The following is a 17,456-nucleotide window of genomic DNA, read 5'->3' on the forward strand; positions in this document are numbered from 1 at the left end:
ATCATAAATTAAACTGTGTAAAAGCTGTTTGACTACATTAAAGGACAGGAGTCAAATTCACAGCATCACAGCGTCATCATGTGATGTATCACAACTTTTTCCCCTTTGCTAAACTTTGGGTGTGGGTGTGGTCAGCGCATGACGCATCCGTCCAGCCAGCCCTGAGTTTTACATTCCTGCTCTAGAGTACAGTTAGCGGGAACCCTATTTGATCCTCCAAAGGCTAACATTTCTATATTAATGCCTAAATACCTAAATAGAATTTTCTAAAAAGGTACCTAGAAGCCTTCTGATAGACCCGTGATGGCAAACCTATGACACGTGTGACACAGGTGGTATGCGGAGCCCTCTGCGGGCACGCAAGCCGTTGCTCCCACTGGCCAGCTGATTTTAGGGTTTACCCTGCAGGCGGGAGACGCACGTGCGTACCTCAATTTCTGCAGCCTGTGCCTTCCCAGATCTCCGGAGATTCCCCCCCACCCCTGAACTATTTTGAGTTGTGAAGGGAGGCTTCTTAAAACAGTGCTGAGGTGGGAAAAAGGTGTCCCATCCCAAAACAGCACTGAGAGGAGAAAAAGCCCTTCTTTTCCCCCACTCAGCGCTGTTTCCGAAGAGAGGATTTCCCCCTTCTCAGCACTGTTTTGGGACGGGAGGCTTTTTTCTCCTCCCCAGCGCTGTTTTGGGATGGGAGGCCAAAAGGGGGCTGCACATGCAATCTGAGGGGCGAGCAAGGGGGGGGTTGTGCGCACATGCGCAGGGGGTGAGGGGAGCATGGGAGTGTCACGTGGATGTGCAGGGGGTGGGGTGCATGGGAGGGGCATTGCATTATGGGTGTGGGCACACGAGCATGCACGAAAGTGTACACGTGCTTTCGGCACCCAAGGAAAAAAAGGTTAGCCATCATTGCAATAGACCATGCATTATCTTCAAACCTGGTGTTATAACAGCTTTGGCAACTCTCATGCTGTATGTTTTGCCACTATATTCTGCACCAACTGCAGCTTCCATGTAGTCTGCCAAGTCAGCCTATATGTAGTTCATCACTGTAGTCAAATTGGAGAATGGTAAGGCCAACAGTAACTTAGCAGAGTACTTTGATCTAGACAGGCCTGAATTTTTTTTCCTACATAGGTCTTTCTGTAGGATTTGGGATTGAATTTAATTTTACTCCAAATATTAAATTTTATGTATGTACAGATAGTCCTCCACTTGTGATCATCAGTGAGCCTAGAATTATGGTCATGTGTTGTGGTGGTCATTAAGCAGGACGCCACCTGACCATACTTAGTTTCATGACCTTTGTGCAGCATTTTAAGTGAACCTGTTTTAATGATGGGAATTTTTTTTTGGTTAGAAACTGGAAGTAAATGATGCAAAGCAGCAAAAAAAATATATGCTGAAAATCACAATTATGTGACCATAGAATGTTGCAAATGGCTGTAAATGTGAGTCACTTGCCAAGTGCCCAAAATGCAATCATGAGATCAGGGGGCACAGCTGTCAGAATTCTGGAAGCGTTTTATAAGTAACTCTGGGGAGGTCTGTTGAATGATCACCAAGTGAATGGTCATTAAGTGAGGATGACCTGTAATGGGATATTAGATGTACAAGAAGATAAAAGTGAATCTTTCAAAAACTCTTCTTCAGTCGCTTTAACTTTTTTATAGGCTACTGCTGCACTAAAAGAAAAGGAAGAAAAATTGCATGGATTAGAGGTACTGTTGTCTACTGTAGCTGTTGAAAGAGACCAAGCTTGTCAACAACTTCGCTTGCTAAAAGAGAAACAGGTTGGAATTACTTAACATTATTTATTGTATAGCTAAAGTTATAGTCAGTATTATTCTGTGGGAGAAAACTAATATTTAATCAAACTATTTGATTGCACTAATACAGAAATTTGTTGGATATTTTTCATTAAAATTGCATTACACATGACAAAATACTTTCATGAAATAATTTCCATATAAAATAGATTGTCTTTTTTATATCTGGATATACAAATGGTTTGCTGCATACTCAGCCATGCAGGTGGCACCATGTTAAATTGGCTAATATTGTACTTTAGAAGTCAAAATCAAAATTCAAACGAACTGGACCAAATCCAAGAGAATAATACCAATTTTGATAAGAATAAAGATGTACAATATATCTGGTTTGAAAAATTCAAATCTATAGGCAGTTCTTACTTATTAACCCTAATTGGATCTGGAATTTACGTTGATAAAGCAAAATGGTCATCCATCCTTTTAGCCTTACAAAGCAGTCTGAAAACCCTGCTTTGCCGACTGTCTTAGGGCCCCTATTGGAGTGTCCCATTTTGGAAGTGGTTAGTAGACTAGGACAAGATCTCATGTCTACCCTGTCTCTGTGTCGGTTCTTTTTATCTGTTTTAATATTAAATGTTTTAATTTTTAATGTCTAATGTCTTAATACTGTACTTGTTTTAGTCATTTGTGACATTCTAAGCTGCCCAGTGTTGCTTGGTAGAGAGATGGGCAGCATATTAATTAATTATTTATTTATTTAATTAATTAATTAAATGTGTTGAGTTCCAACCGAGCAACATACAGGGGAAGGAGAATTCATTTATACAAGCCTGGCAAGATGAAAAAGGCTTCACTTTGTCTTCCTCTGTCTCTCTCAACCTTCTTCATCTACCACCTTTGTCAGAGCAGCCATTTAGCAAGCACTGAATCTTCAGGCACATATAGACTCTAGAGCTGCAGTTTGTTCACAAGGAGGCTAGTGTTTTCCTTCACCACAAATCCCATGTAACAGGGGTTTCAAGGCCCAGGGGCCGGATCCGCCTGCGAGATGCTTAAATCTGGCCTGCGGGGCTAGCCTGCAAATAGCAAAGGACCAGTCTGCAGTGCCTCTGGCAGCCAAAATGGGGTGTGGACGCCACGGGGGTCCCCCATGCCCCGTTTTCAGCTTGAATGGCCTCCTGCAGCACTCTGCTGGCCAAAACAGAGGCGGGGGGGGCACACGACTACCCATGCCCTGTTTTAGCCAGCGAAGTGCTGCAGGAAGCTGTCCAGGCCAAAAACATTTGCTTTCCCATCTCCCATTCCCCCCCCCCCCCCCGTTGTTGTCCCCAGCCAGCCCGCAGAGGAGAACTACAATGATCCGGCACTCAAAGAAATCCAGATTGAAACCCCTGCTGTAGAAGAACTAATAAAATCTTTACAATGCAAGACATGTATACTTTGGGGGCAGTTGTCTATGTTTTCTAAATATAAAACTGTTCATATGATCTTGAAAATCCTTTAATCCTTAAGGAGAACTCATACTCTGGGAATGCAGATTTGCAATTGTATTTTGTAAGAGGAAAAAGGAATTAGATATATAATACTGTTTTTGACTGCTGGAAAGCATTTCCTGCTTTTAGGGAATTTGCATGAAGCCAGGAGGCTCACTGGAAAGAAAACAATAGCAAATTATTCCCAACATTTCTTCTTAGGCCGTTACTTATTTAATCATTACTAGCAATGATGTTATTTATATTATTTATAGCTTTATTTACAGTATGTTGCTTTCATAGTGATTCTATGGAAGCTTTCAGCTTAAGCACTGAGGTTCTTCAATTGGCCAAATGAAATAATGCATTTAAAATAAAGAAAAGAAATGGATGATAAATAATACAAAGTGAAAAAGGTCAAGATAACGGAAATAAAACTTTTCCAAATTATTACATTAAAAAGATCTTCAAGCATTTTAAAGATTCGGTGTCTAATTCTAATAGCATATAATGCTGGCAAAGTGTAGCAGCAAATTGTGCTGCTGAATTTTGATAGCAACTAAGGAGGGAGCTCCGGAGAAGACACAATAGCATTGGGAATTGATTGGTGACTGTGGGTTAGCCATCCGTAGGCTAGATAATTGCTTGCTTCCGCTATTTTTAGGCTTACATCAATATGGCATTGTGGCTACCTTTGAAAGGTTTTATATTTCCTGAAAAAAGCTGGATAAAAATAACATTTGATTATTTGTGGAGTCATTTTCACTACTCTTTGTCCTTGAAGATTGTCTTGCATGGGTAACTGGCTTTTAACAGTTTATGATATAGAACCAGAAATAGAAGTAGTCCAATAATTCTTTGCAAATTTTTCCTTTTAAATCATTTAGTAGATAAAGCTAGTTAGCTATGAGGTAACACTTTTCTCCCAAGAACAGTGGAGAGCAAACATATTTCCCTATGCATGAATCTTTATAAGCTGCTTTTTGAGGAATTGCTTAGTCATTTCTTCTGAATAAAAACACTGTTGTGAAATGATGATGGTACCTTTATTCTCAGGGAGATTTTCTGTGGATATGTATGATGTCCATCAGAAGGAAGATCAATGCAAAGAATAACTGAACTATTTTATGGGATAAGGAGGATAACTAGAGAAATATGTTACAATAATTAGATACAAAAGGCCAATAAATATTACACAGTGAAAAAATATATATTAGCAATTAAAACACAGAATTATAAAGTTGAAAGGGGTTATTTAGACCAAGATGTTTAAACTTTTACTCCAATTTCAAACATCCTTGACATTTGCTTTTGCTTGAACATGTTTAATAAATTGTTTCTTGGCCTTTTTGGTTAAGATCAAGTATACTATATATACTAATGAATAACTCAGTCTTCCTATACAACCAGTTTTACTGTTACAAGGTTATAATTAGGGCCTTAAGACCTAAAGAACAGACTGATATTCTTTGTATTAGGTCTTCAGTGCTTAAAAAAATGCTATGATATATCCTCTCAAGCATCTTAAGATTAAATGTCAATTTTTAAAATCATCAACCATAGTACTATGATGTGTATATGGTGGGGGGAAGTTTCCAAAATCTGTAGTTGTGTGAATTTTTTGTTGGAACCAGTCAAAGTGACATGAGGGTGTAACAGCTTTCACATGTAAGATAAAAATCTAACACATTAACATGATTCATTGGTTTTTTATCCATGTGATGTAAGATGTCTCTTTTTAATTATGAAACTCACACAAAACAAGTTTTGTGTAAGTACTTAACACTGCTCTGTGTTCTCAAAATATTATTACCATTTCCAAGTGTTAAATCAGATTTAAGCTCTTCACAGCATATGAATTACTGAGAAATATTATTGTATTGCTGAAACTTGCCAATGTTTCTGATACTGTATTTACTTTTGCCTTTTAGAGAAATATTTTTTCATTGCTAACAGCCATTCCATATATACTATCAAAAATATTGAGACTGTTTTGAATCTTATGCTGCACTCTAGTGGTTGCCCACTATTGTTCTAAAAAGAGTATCTTCTTTGAAATGAGTTCAGAAGTGGAGATTGGAAAAAAAATACTTAGTTACATAATTTTTAGACAGAGAAAGTCATCTAAGAAAATGATAAATGATATTTCAGGATTGAAAATGTACTGCTGATGTACACTTGGAAAGATACACTAATATTTAAGTATACGGACTTTTGTTTAGATTTCATTCACAACTTAAATTTTCATTGCAGGTAGTCCTCAATTGAATTCATTCAATGATTGTTTGAAGTTACAACAGCGCTGAAAAAAATGGACTTACAACTTGTGTCCCAGGTTACGGCTGTTGCAGCATCCCACAGACATAAGATCAACATTAGGGCATTTGGCCCACACCTAACTGTCACAGAAGCTCTGCAGCTCCCTTTTTCTGCCTATCTCTTTCCCAATCTGTGACCTTTTTGCTGCACTGTACAACAGCACCCAAAGGGCAGCAATGGGGCTGAAGTAGAGGTCAGTCTGAGAAATATGACCAACCACCTCAGCATCTCAGCACTGTTCTTCAAAGCCCCAATTTCCCCCACCATCCTACGCTTCACAGATTCTGTTGTGCCCCACTGACCCCACTGTGCCCCGCCTCACCACCTCATATTATTCTCCCAGCCAGTATCCCATTCTCACAGTCCTTCAGAAACCTTCTGGTCATCTCCAAGTCAGAAAAATGGGACGCTGGCTTGGAGAACTGCAGGAGCCCTGCTTCAGAAATCTCATTCACCAACCTGTATTCAGAAGATTTCTGAAGCACTGCTGGGCTAGGCGGGCAGCTGAGGCTTTACACTTCATTACAGCAATCCCCACACATGCATACCCTGTGCTAAGGCCTTCCAGGGTCTCACCACCCTCTTTTGGCAGTCCTGCACTCCTTACCTGGGATTCTGTACATGTAACAGCCCATGATTCTCACTTAATGACTGCAGCTAGGAATGCTGGGATTGCAGTCACTAAGCGAAGCTGTCACAGAACATCTTGTTTAGCCACTTTGCTTAGTGAACAAGATTCTGATCCTAATTGCAGTTTTAAGTTGAGGACTACCTGTACTACTGTGTGTATGTTTACATATACTGTATGTGTTGTGTGTATGTGTATATATACTGTATGTGTGTGCTTATATATGAGTAATAAGTAGCTAAAACAGTTCCGCAGATATTTTTTTAGATTATTAACTATACTGTTCATTTTTTGATGCATATGGCATGTCATTAGAATGATTTTACTGGTAATTTTGCTATATACTGAGCTTGCTTCTTTGAATGACTTATTCTATTCTGGAGGGAGGCAGTTTTGATAATTTCCTTAATTTCTTGATTGTCCACAGGGTACGGTAGGAGTTTCTGAACATCTTCCTCCTGCTGATATCCAGACATTACAGCAGCAGAACAATATCTTGAGGTCTGTTATTGCAGAAATGAGAAAAGAAATGGAGACCCTTAATTATCAGGCAGCTTCCTTTGATGACATCAAAATGAAAATGCAAAATGCAGGTATAACTAATTCTGCTGTAGTTTTATTTCCTCCTGATAATAAAATGGATTTAATTTACTGACAAAGGTCTCTATCTATATATCTAAAAATGGCTGTGTGTATGTTCCAACATAACTCTGGAATTCCTCGAGCAATTTCAAGCAAACTTGGTACACAGATGACTTGCTCTCTGGAAACAAATACTGTGGGGGTAAGACACCACAAAGCCCTTGGGGGTGGGTGGGTGTTCTATTAAGATACAGCCTTTTATGCCTTAAAATAGCTTCTACTGTACTTTCGTAAAATGGCTTCTACTGTAAAGCTCAGTGGAGTTGCCATGGTAATGACTTCACAGTACTTCACAAGGGGGTTCCCTCTGGTAAGGGGGAAAATCCAACATTAGAAATTATATTTGGTCCGGGCACTTTCCCCCTATAAACAAATACCTAGGCAACGCCGGGTTATCAGCTAATATTTTATAAGTGTGGTCTCCTTTAGCAAAAGCTTCTTTTGTATTTTTGGAAGATTTTCTTATTTTTTATTTTTGGTACTGTGATGATTCCTGACAATGTCTATGCAGAGTTTTTGGCAAGATTTTCTCCTTCATAGGGCTAAGAGAGGTCACCCAGCTGGCTTCGTGCCTAAGGCAGGTCTAGAATTCAGTCCTGATACCTTGGTCACTACACCAAACTGACTCTCTCTTATGTTTACATTTTTCTAAATATTTATATTCTCCGAGGAATGTCTATGACTAAAGCATACTACAGATGATTAATTAGCATTTCAGTCTCCAATTTTGAATCCAATTTGTGGTGATCCAATCCATCACTGATATATATATTGTATGCTGATGACACCCAACTCTATATTTCCACTCTTGGTGACCCAAGTGATGCCATGGCTGTCATTGTGCGTGGAGGCTGTGAGGGTCTGGATGGGGGCAGGAGGAAGCAGCTTCAATTGTACCCTGGTAAGATTGAATGGCTTAGGGTACATGAGGATCTGGGATCTGGGACTTTGTCATCTTTGACTCTGGATGGGATTGCACTGCCACAGAAAGACCCAGTCCACAACTTGTGGTTTGTCCTGGACTTGCAACTTGTGTTCGAGGAACAGGTAGCAATCGCAGCAGGGAAAGCCTGTGCACAACTTTGTGCTGTGTGTCACTTGCAGCTTTTCTTGGACCAAGATTCTCTGCCCTCAGTTGTTCAGTCCCTAGTCATCTCACAACTGGACTATTGAAAAGCGTTCAGAAGCTACAGCTGGTGCACAGTGCAGCAGCGTGAGTAGTTTTGGGCCCCCCAAGAATGGCCCCTATAGCACCACAGCTCCATGAATTGCATTGGCTACAAGTCTGCTTCCAGGTGCAATTCAAGGTGTTGGTGATCACCTTTAAAACCCTTCATGGCATGGGTCCAGATTACTTGAGGGATCGTCTCACCCTACTGGGATTCGCCTGTACCACTCATGCCAGCAGAAGAGGCATGCTGCGGATTCGTTCAGCCCAATTTTTCTAACTGGCATGTCCAGGAGGAGGGCTCTCTCTGCTGTTGCTCCTTCTCTCCGGAATATCTTTCCTCCCCAATGTGAGGTTGGCCCAATCCTCCTATCTTTTCATAAGGGCTGAAAGACATGGCTCTACCAGTCGACTTGGGGCTGCAATGGGGGAACAGCACAATGGAGGTGGTTGATTGAGTAATAACAGATCCTACCTCTTTCCCACTCTACTCCCGCCCACCCCATGTGTCCTTGGTTTTAAGGTTTGGTTTTAACTTTTTATGTTTTAATTTAGATGTAATTGTAAGCCACCAACAATTACCGTGCCCTATAGCAAGATGAGCAGCCAATAAATTTTATAAATTAAACAACAAACAAACATTTTCCATATTATTACAGAGAATAGTTAGTACTTTAACTATGTCTTATCTTGTAACTTTAAACAGTTTAGTGAATATTTATCTTTCCATGGTGCTCTGTATTACCTTTGAACATGACTTTCTAATGGAAGGATTCCTGAATATATATATTCCCTCTGCAAATGTTCCCATAGCTCTTCAAGGATTTTTTCCTCATAGATTAGGGGTACTTAATCTGTTCCTTACATTGACCCCCATATGCTAAATGTATGTTCTCCAGTTCATATCTTTTTAAAATTTTAACTTATACCATATAATTAATTCCAGTAATTTTGATCAGTGCTGAATAGATTGATTTTTTACCTCTGCAGCTTATTATTATGTAGACATTATTATTATGTGGCTTCCGTGTACAAAGTCTGCATTTTGTTTCTAACAGCAATAAAAAAGCAGTTCTATTTATAAAACTCTAAAAACATAGAATCCCAGGCCTGGAAGGGACCTTTGAGGTCTTCTAGTCCAACTCTCTGCTCAAGGCAGGAGACCTTATACTATTCTGGACAAATGGATGTCCAATCTTTTCTTGAAAATCTCCAGCAATGAAGCACTCACAATTCCAGGAGTAAAGCTGTTCCATTGATTAATTGTTCTCACTGTCAGGAAATTTCTCCTTTGTTCTAGGTCAGCTCTCTCTGATGAGCTTCCACCCATTGCTTCTTGTGTCACTCTCAAGTGCTTTAGAGAATAAGTCAACCACTTCTTCTCTGTCACTACCCCTCACATACTGGAAAATAGCCGTCATCTCATCCCTAATCTTTCTCTTCCTTAGACTAAACATGCGGCGTTGTTCGCCACACTGGTGGGCTGCTCATGTGTCCTTGCCTAATCAAAAGGAAAACACCAGACGAAATTCCTTGGGATGAGCAAAAGCCTCGAAGGATCCTCGAAGGGCTCTTTTATTAGAAAAAGTTAGTTACAGCATCATAATCACACATGGCACAAGTAAGCTAATGAAAAGTTCACAGCATTCTACAAATAAACCAATAGAAAGTCACATCATGGCAAAGGGTGGGCAAAGGGGGGCAAAGGGGGAACAGAAGATTACAAGCTGCATGGCATTGGGAGGGGGAGAGAGGGAACAGAAAGCTATAGCACAGCATAGGGGGGGAGGAAGGGCATGTGTGGGAGTAGGCTCACACAGTTCTTGTTACAAAAGGCTGCATAGTGAGTTATGACCGTTAGGCAATGTTTTTGCATCCCTGTGTATGTGTGTTTCAGACAGCCGAAGCTGTCCTGCACGCAAACATCCAGAATGAATTCCAACATCTCCTATATTTTTGTTTTAAAAAGCAGCGTCTCCCTCTTCGTCGCTGGGCATGTGGAAGGGATCTTTCCCCATGAAAGGGGTTGACTGTTCATGTAACTCCATGTGGTTGACAATGTGAATTTTCTTCTGTGGAGCCAAGCTAGAGAGTATATTCTTGCACATTGCAAATAAAGAGGGTACACATTGAATACAGCAGCACAACAGTATCAGCAAAGCAACAAGGGTTATAATGGTCTTGACAGTATTTCCCAACCAGCTAAAATTAGGTAGCCAAGAGGTCAGCCAATCCCACAAGGAGTCCGAGGCCTTATATGTTTGTCTAACTGTTTGAACGATATCATGTAATTTTTCCACACTGGTTTCAATTTCTCCGGACTGGTTCAAATAATGACAACAGGTAGCATTCAACCAAACACATAGGCCTCCTTCCTTGCTTAACAAGTAATCCAAAGCTAATCTATGTTGAGTTAAAATTCCAGCTAAAGAGTCAACTTCTGCCTGCAGGGCTTGTAGCCCAAATATCGTGGTGTTAGCTAGGGTTTCCATTTGAGCAGATAAGATACGCAGTTGTTTAACGTTCCATGCGACACCCAAGAGTGGTAGGGCTATAGCAATAAATCTTTCACCCTCTGTCAGATAGGTATTGTCAGGATCATAACCTAAAGCTGGATTGATTGCTTTCTTTTGTCTGGCCCACCCAAATTGTTTCTCCCAGGCACTATCGGGTTGAGACATGGGATGTGCTGAGATTCCGGCAGGTGCCAGAGTTCCAATAGTGCAAGTACCATTCCATACAGGGGGCAACACCTTCCCAGCCCAATGACCACAAAGCCAGTACAGGCCAGGTGGTAACCCATACAAATAATACCCATGATGGCCCCAGATTTGTTCCTGTACTCTGTTAAAGGCAACCATCCCTCTCCTGTTAGAGAATATAAATCTATGACTATACTATCTTCTTTTCTACACTTAAAATGCTCAGGTAATGATAAGTGTGAACAATCGTAGCCAGTTTCTGTAATTTTGAAAGTAGCATTGCAGTGGGGATAATCCCCAACAGAAAAGCGGGGCAAAGGGATTTGCTTGGTGATACCACCAATAGTTACTGCTTCATAACCTTCATGCGAGACATTCCACCATGTAATGCAGATGGGGGCAAGAGGGGGTAAAACCCGATGTGTCAAAATATACTGGGCAGAATCGTAGATAGTATGTGCACGATTACTTTTTGTGGAATATAGTACAGTAACATTCCAGCCTGTGAGGTTTAAAGTTCCAGAGGCTAGAATGGGCCAGCCCTGCATGTTAGAGGCAGGGCCGTGCGTACAAACCCAGCAATCAGACAGATTGTTAATACGGGTAAGGTTATGTATAAGAAGATGAAACTCATTTACATGCCAATCCATTGTGCGTTTGGGCCGATGATGTGGGGTGGAGGCATCCTTTGCCCCAGCAGGAACTGCCTGACATTCCCCAACCCAGATAAGCAAAAACAAAATGACCATCAATAAAGCAAAGATAATCATGTGATGTGAAAATGGTCTGCAGTCCAAAGGCTTGGAAACTTCCTCCGGGGGAGTGGAAGGTGGAGGGTGCTCTGCCCTGTTCTCCAGGTCAGAGACAGAGACAGCCTCAAGCTGTGGTTCCTGCTGGTTGGTCATGGTCAGGCGGCTTCTGTGTTTGTGTAGGTGTTTGTGTAGGTGGCTTGGGCAAATATGGTCTTACGTGCCGTCCTGGGATCCAAAGAACCTTGTCTTTCAGTTGGATGGCAGCATAGCCCCTTCCCCAGGTAATCAGGTCAGCAGGTCCTCGCCACGTCAGGTCAGGCAAGCAGCGATAGTAGACAGGTGGTCGAAGAGTGTCAGCAGAAGGTGGAGCTGCGAAATGACGAGTGGCTGCTGAGGAAGGCGGCTGACCGGTGAGATTTAAAAAGTTTAATATATAGAGACAAAGATTAAGAATGTTTTGCAAAGCTGGGAGGCTAGGGGGCACTTTCCCCTGTGTTTCAATGTAGCGATCAAGGGCATGCTTAAGAGTCTGATTAGCGCGCTCAACCATTGCCTGTCCTTGGCTGTTATATGGAATGCCGAATTTGTGCACAATGTCCCATTGGTTGCAAAAAGCAGCAAATGCTGCACTGGTATAAGCGGGCCCATTGTCTGTTTTTATCTCTTTTGGGCGTCCCAGCGATGCGAAGGTTCGAATGCAGTGGTTGATAACATGTTTTGTGGCTTCTCCCCTTTGTGGGGTAGCAAAAAAGAAGCCAGAGAATGTATCTATGATTACATGTAGATACTTCCAAGGAGCAAAGGATGAATATTGAGTCACACATCCATTTGCCAAATTTGGCAACATTCTGTCCCTCTGGGATTAACTCCCATAGGGAGGGAATGAGCTTGTCGACTACAATTTGGGCATTGTTGAATGATTGCAGATGCCCCCGCTGACGTAAGGCCAAATTGTTTTATGAGCGCTTTTTTGTTCTGATGAAAGTAAGAATGGCTTTCCCATGGTGTGATAGCAGAACAAACATTGACATGGGGTGGGGGGGCTGATGCTGCAGCATCAGCAGCATCATTGCCCTCCTGGAGAGGCCCAGGGAAGGGATGATGGCTTCGAATGTGGGAAACATGGAAAAAATGGGTGCGAGCAGAAATTAACTTTTGCAAAAATAAGAAAAGTGAGAGTAATTGTGGTTCCAATGAGGGAGAAAGATAGGCCTCATAGATTGATTACATAGAGGCTATCCAAAATCAAGTTAAAGGGTTTATTTGGAAAAGTGGAAAAAGCCAAAATAGAGGCAGCAAGCTCCGCATGCTGAGCGGAAGTCTGCGGGGGGGTAATTTTTGTACACCACCGACCATTCTCCTGCCAGGCACAAGCACCATAGGTTTTGCTTCCGTCAGCAAAAATAGTCATGGCCTGAGGAAGTGGGAGAGGGGAATATGGAGTGTGCCATTGCAAGGTAACAGTTTTCAAAAGAGCCAATCTAAGGTCGGGAGGTGCATGGGCTGGAGAATTTTATTAACAGCCCTCAAATCATGCAAAAAACGCCATTTACCAGATTTCTTTTTTATAACAAACACAGGAGTGTTATAGGGATTCAGGGAGGGCTCAATGTGTCCTTTTTGTAACTGTTCCATATCTCTTTCCTCTTCCTCTCTTCTCTCTCTGTCTCTCTCATCCTCTATCTCTTTGTCTCTCTTCTCTTTCTCTTTCTCTCTCTTCCATTCTTCTGTCACTTTCTCCTTCTATTCTTCTGTCCTTCTCCCCTCTCTCTCTTCTTTGTCTCTTTCTGTCTCTTTCACTCTTTTTCTTTCTTCCTCTCTCCCACTCTTTTATCACTTTCTCTTTACTCTCTACTGCCCAACCTGTCCCCATAATTTACCTACTTTCCTAGTTTCCTTACTGGAGCCGTCGCTCCCTCAAACACACACACACACACTCACGCATGCACAAAACCATTTTTCTCCATTCCAATTCAGATCCTATGAATCAATTGCTCTGTGAAACATCTGTGAAAAAGATTCAGGTGCTTCAGGCAGGAAAATGTCATCAAAGCAACAGAAAAGAAATCAGAAGAGTCAGTAAGAAAGGGAGTAACAAGAACTCCTTGAGACATGAAATCACGATGAGGAAAAGCCAAGAGTGGCATCGTAAAGGGTAATGAAATAGAGGTAGCCGGAATCACCGGAAGAAAATAGGAAGAGCCAGGCAGATTCACTTGCCAAAAGATTGAAATAAGAAGGAAGATAAGAAGCAGTCCTTTTGTGTGGGGGTCAGGTTGGAAAGCAGGCAAAAGCGTCCTTTAAAGGAATGTAATGCTGAGGAGCTTCAAAGGCTGAGGGAGATAGGAGCATGCATACAAGGGAAGAAAAAGCCTTGGATTCAAAGTGCAAATTTAGTAAAAAGGTTTCCAAATGTGGCGGGGGGGTGTCTGGTTCCCCCATCATGGCTTTTTTATGAACTTTTAAACATTCCATGACAATCCGCCAAGTGGAAAGTATTTTCCCTGGTGCCCTTGGAGGGTCGTGGAAATACTTCCCTAATTTTTCCCAAGTGGCTATTCGAATTGAGCCCTTATCAGGATATGTGGGACAATTTTGATAAATATACCTGAGAAGGTCAGTAAGGTCTTTTTTCGAAGGGATGGGGAGAAAGTTCCCATTGTTTTTTAAGATTAATATTGAGGTTTTGGCCAATTCTCTAAGTTCTTGGAGGTGCGCAACCTGAGGCTTAGAGAATTCTGCCCCCATAACTCACGATTGGGAGGATGCTCCGTCTGCGACGGCCGGTCCTGGTATGCAAGGGGCGTTCCTTCGCCGGTAAGCAATGGGGGTGCCAAATGAGACGACGTGCTTGATCAGCAAGATCACGTCGGGGGTCACCAGTTGCGGCGTTGTTCGCCACACTGGTGGGCTGCTCATGTGTCCTTGCCTAATCAAAAGGAAAACACCAGACGAAATTCCTTGGGATGAGCAAAAGCCTCGAAGGATCCTCGAAGGGCTCTTTTATTAGAAAAAGTTAGTTACAGCATCATAATCACACATGGCACAAGTAAGCTAATGAAAAGTTCACAGCATTCTACAAATAAACCAATAGAAAGTCACATCATGGCAAAGGGTGGGCAAAGGGGGAACAGAAGATTACAAGCTGCATGGCATTGGGAGGGGGAGAGAGGGAACAGAAAGCTATAGCACAGCATAGGGGGGGAGGAAGGGCATGTGTGGGAGTAGGCTCACACAGTTCTTGTTACAAAAGGCTGCATAGTGAGTTATGACCGTTAGGCAATGTTTTTGCATCCCTGTGTATGTGTGTTTCAGACAGCCGAAGCTGTCCTGCACGCAAACATCCAGAATGAATTCCAACAAAACATACCTAATTCCCTTAACCATTCATTGTAAAGTTTAGCCTCCAAACTCCTTGTCATCTTTGTTTCTCTTCTCTTCACTCTTTCTAGGATCTCAGCATCTTTTTTGTATCATGGTGACCAGAACTGGATGCAATATTTTAAGTGTAGTATAGTGCAGTATAGAATGATACTATCACTTTTCATAATCTTGATACTATCACTCTGTTGATGCAGCCTAGCATGTTTTCGCAGCTGCAGCACACTTCTAGTTCATACTTAAGTGGCATAGTCCCCTGGGACATCTAGATCGCTTTCTAATTACTATGGTTAAACCAAGTAATGCCTATACTATAGCTGTACATTTAGTTTTTCCTACATAAGTGCAGGACCTTATTTTTCTCATCACTGAACTGCATCTTGCTGGGTAGGGCCCAATACTCAACTTTGTCAAGATGTTTCTGAATCTTGAGTCTATCTTCCAAAGTGTTAGCATTTCCCACATGAGCTCCCCTTCTATCTCCCCCCCCCCCAATTCTTAGGAGCAAATATTAAGATCCTCACGTAGTCATGGTCATTGAAACTGCCTCCCTCCAATCAAAGTATTACTCCACACTTGCGAGAATATATGCTTATCATTTGCAACAATATTAAAGTCTCTTCTTAAGATGAGATTTAAACTATTCAAATCCAACCCATCTGCTGTTGGCAATAAAATTAAAATTATAGTTATTCAGTGCCTACCGAATTCCATGTTATTATTTATCTCTTTTTCATACATGTACATATATTCTATTTCATATAAAACAAGAAGTATTATAAGCTTCTTGGTAGCCTGAAATTTAAAAAAAAAATCAAATTTCACTTTTTTTTTTACTATGTGGAATTGAAATTGCTTCTGGAATCATTCTTCTTATCCTAATCTTTAAAAGAATACCAGCAAAAACTAATTTAGCCAGTTCCTAAAAACGAAAAAGAAATAAGAAAATTATTTTATAATATGAAGCTTTATATAAAAGTATATGTCTGATTAAGTTCTATCATATGTTAAAACTTGTAATTTATTTAATCATTAAGATACCATTACACTTTTATTACTTTTGCTGCAGCAGACCAATATTACTGCTGTTCCAGGAAAATATATATTTGATAATTTTTGGATATTTTTCTTTTAATTTATAAATGTAATCAGGCAATCATGTCTTGCAAGTTCTCAACCTAAAATGGGAATTTTTATTTTTGCAGACCATAAGCAGTTCCTGCAAGAGGAGATCAGAACATTGAAAAAAACACGTGAGGCAATAGACAAACAGAAAGAAAATGCAACAGAAGCTTCAAGAAAAGTACTTGTGCCTTCTCTTAATGTAACTAGATGTAATAAAGCTACTCAAACTTTCCATCTGGACTACTTTGTCAGTGGGAATGATGGTAAGGGAAATAAATTTCACATCTTCTATTATGTTATAATTCTTGCATGCTCGGAGGAAGATAAGAGCCATGCCAACAAAATAGATAAAAAAATTGGTTTTATCCAAGTTGAGGATAATTTGTTTAAACAAATAAGAGATCAAAGTTTAATCCATATAAAGAGGATATATAATGTATTAATACAGATGGATTCGGAAACAGAATTAGTTAAAGATTGTATGATAAAGTGGGCTCAAAATATTGAAGAACCAATAATGTTGGATACATGGGAAAGAATATGGGTAAGAAATGTGAAATTTACACAAGCTCAAAACCTGAGAGAAAATTTTTACAAGATGTTCTATAGATGGCATTTAGATCCTAAAAAGCTAGCTTCTATGTATCCGAATGTACAGCCTAAATGTTGGAGATGTGGTTCTCTCGATGCTACATATTTTCATATATGGTGGACCTGCCAAAAGATTAAGGCATTTTGGATAAAAATATGGTGGATTATGCAAAATATCTTTAAAAGAAGGATAAAGTTTACTCCTCAGTTATTTTTACTAGGTATATGTATTGACTTTACAGTGGTAGAGACTAACTTGATTCTGCACCTAATAACGGCGGCAAGATTGTTGGTGGCGCAATACTGGAAGAAGGAAGACTTGCCTACAACTCAAGAATGGACATTGAAAGTTACAAATTTAGCCAAGATGGCTAAAATATCGGCATATCTTAAAGATCATTCAAATGAGAGATATAAACGAGATTGGAAAAAATGGATTGACTATATACAAAACAAATACGGAACTAAGAAATTCCAGATAGCCTATGCTTAAGATCAGGAATAATTTAAACTGTTCAAAGTTAGTGTAGCAGGAAGAAACTAAGATCAATGTAGAGATGTTATTAACCTCTTTTTTTATTTCTTTTTTCTCAATATATTTTAGACTGTGTTTGTTAAAAATCTATACCGTGTACGGGCTCTGGGAAGTCGGGGGGGGGAGGTGGGGTGTTGGGGGGAGGGGGGATATATACTATGTGTTAGATTTCAATGTAATGCGACTTCACATGTATACTGTTCCTCTTTAATTTCACTGTAAAAATAGGACAAGTTGAGTACATTGACATATAATAGAAATACACCAAGGGGAGGAGGAGTGGGATAGAAGAAAGATGGGTAGAGAGGGCGGGAGAGAGGATGGGAGGGAGGGTGAGAAGGAAGGGAGGGAGTGGATCGGGAGAGAGGAGTGGTA

General features: G+C 40.7%; 1 protein-coding gene across 10 annotated transcripts in view; it reads left to right on the plus strand.

The window, feature by feature from the left end:
- Positions 1 to 17,456, plus strand: part of CCDC57 (coiled-coil domain containing 57) — a 106,524-nt gene that overhangs the window by 57,965 nt on the left and 31,103 nt on the right. For all 10 annotated transcript variants that reach the window (XM_087710061.1, XM_087710059.1, XM_087710060.1 and 7 more), the window contains 3 exons: positions 1,668 to 1,787; positions 6,613 to 6,778; positions 16,036 to 16,218. In XM_087710061.1, the coding sequence (XP_087566187.1) occupies positions 1,668 to 1,787; positions 6,613 to 6,778; positions 16,036 to 16,218 (469 nt within the window). The remainder of the gene's footprint in view (positions 1 to 1,667; positions 1,788 to 6,612; positions 6,779 to 16,035; positions 16,219 to 17,456) is intronic.

The sequence above is a fragment of the Thamnophis sirtalis genome, unplaced genomic scaffold (genome assembly GCF_051295495.1).
Source record: "Thamnophis sirtalis isolate CommonGarterSnake01/CBP01778 unplaced genomic scaffold, rThaSir2_p1.2 scaffold_3, whole genome shotgun sequence".
Taxonomy (NCBI): Eukaryota; Metazoa; Chordata; class Lepidosauria; order Squamata; family Natricidae; genus Thamnophis; species Thamnophis sirtalis.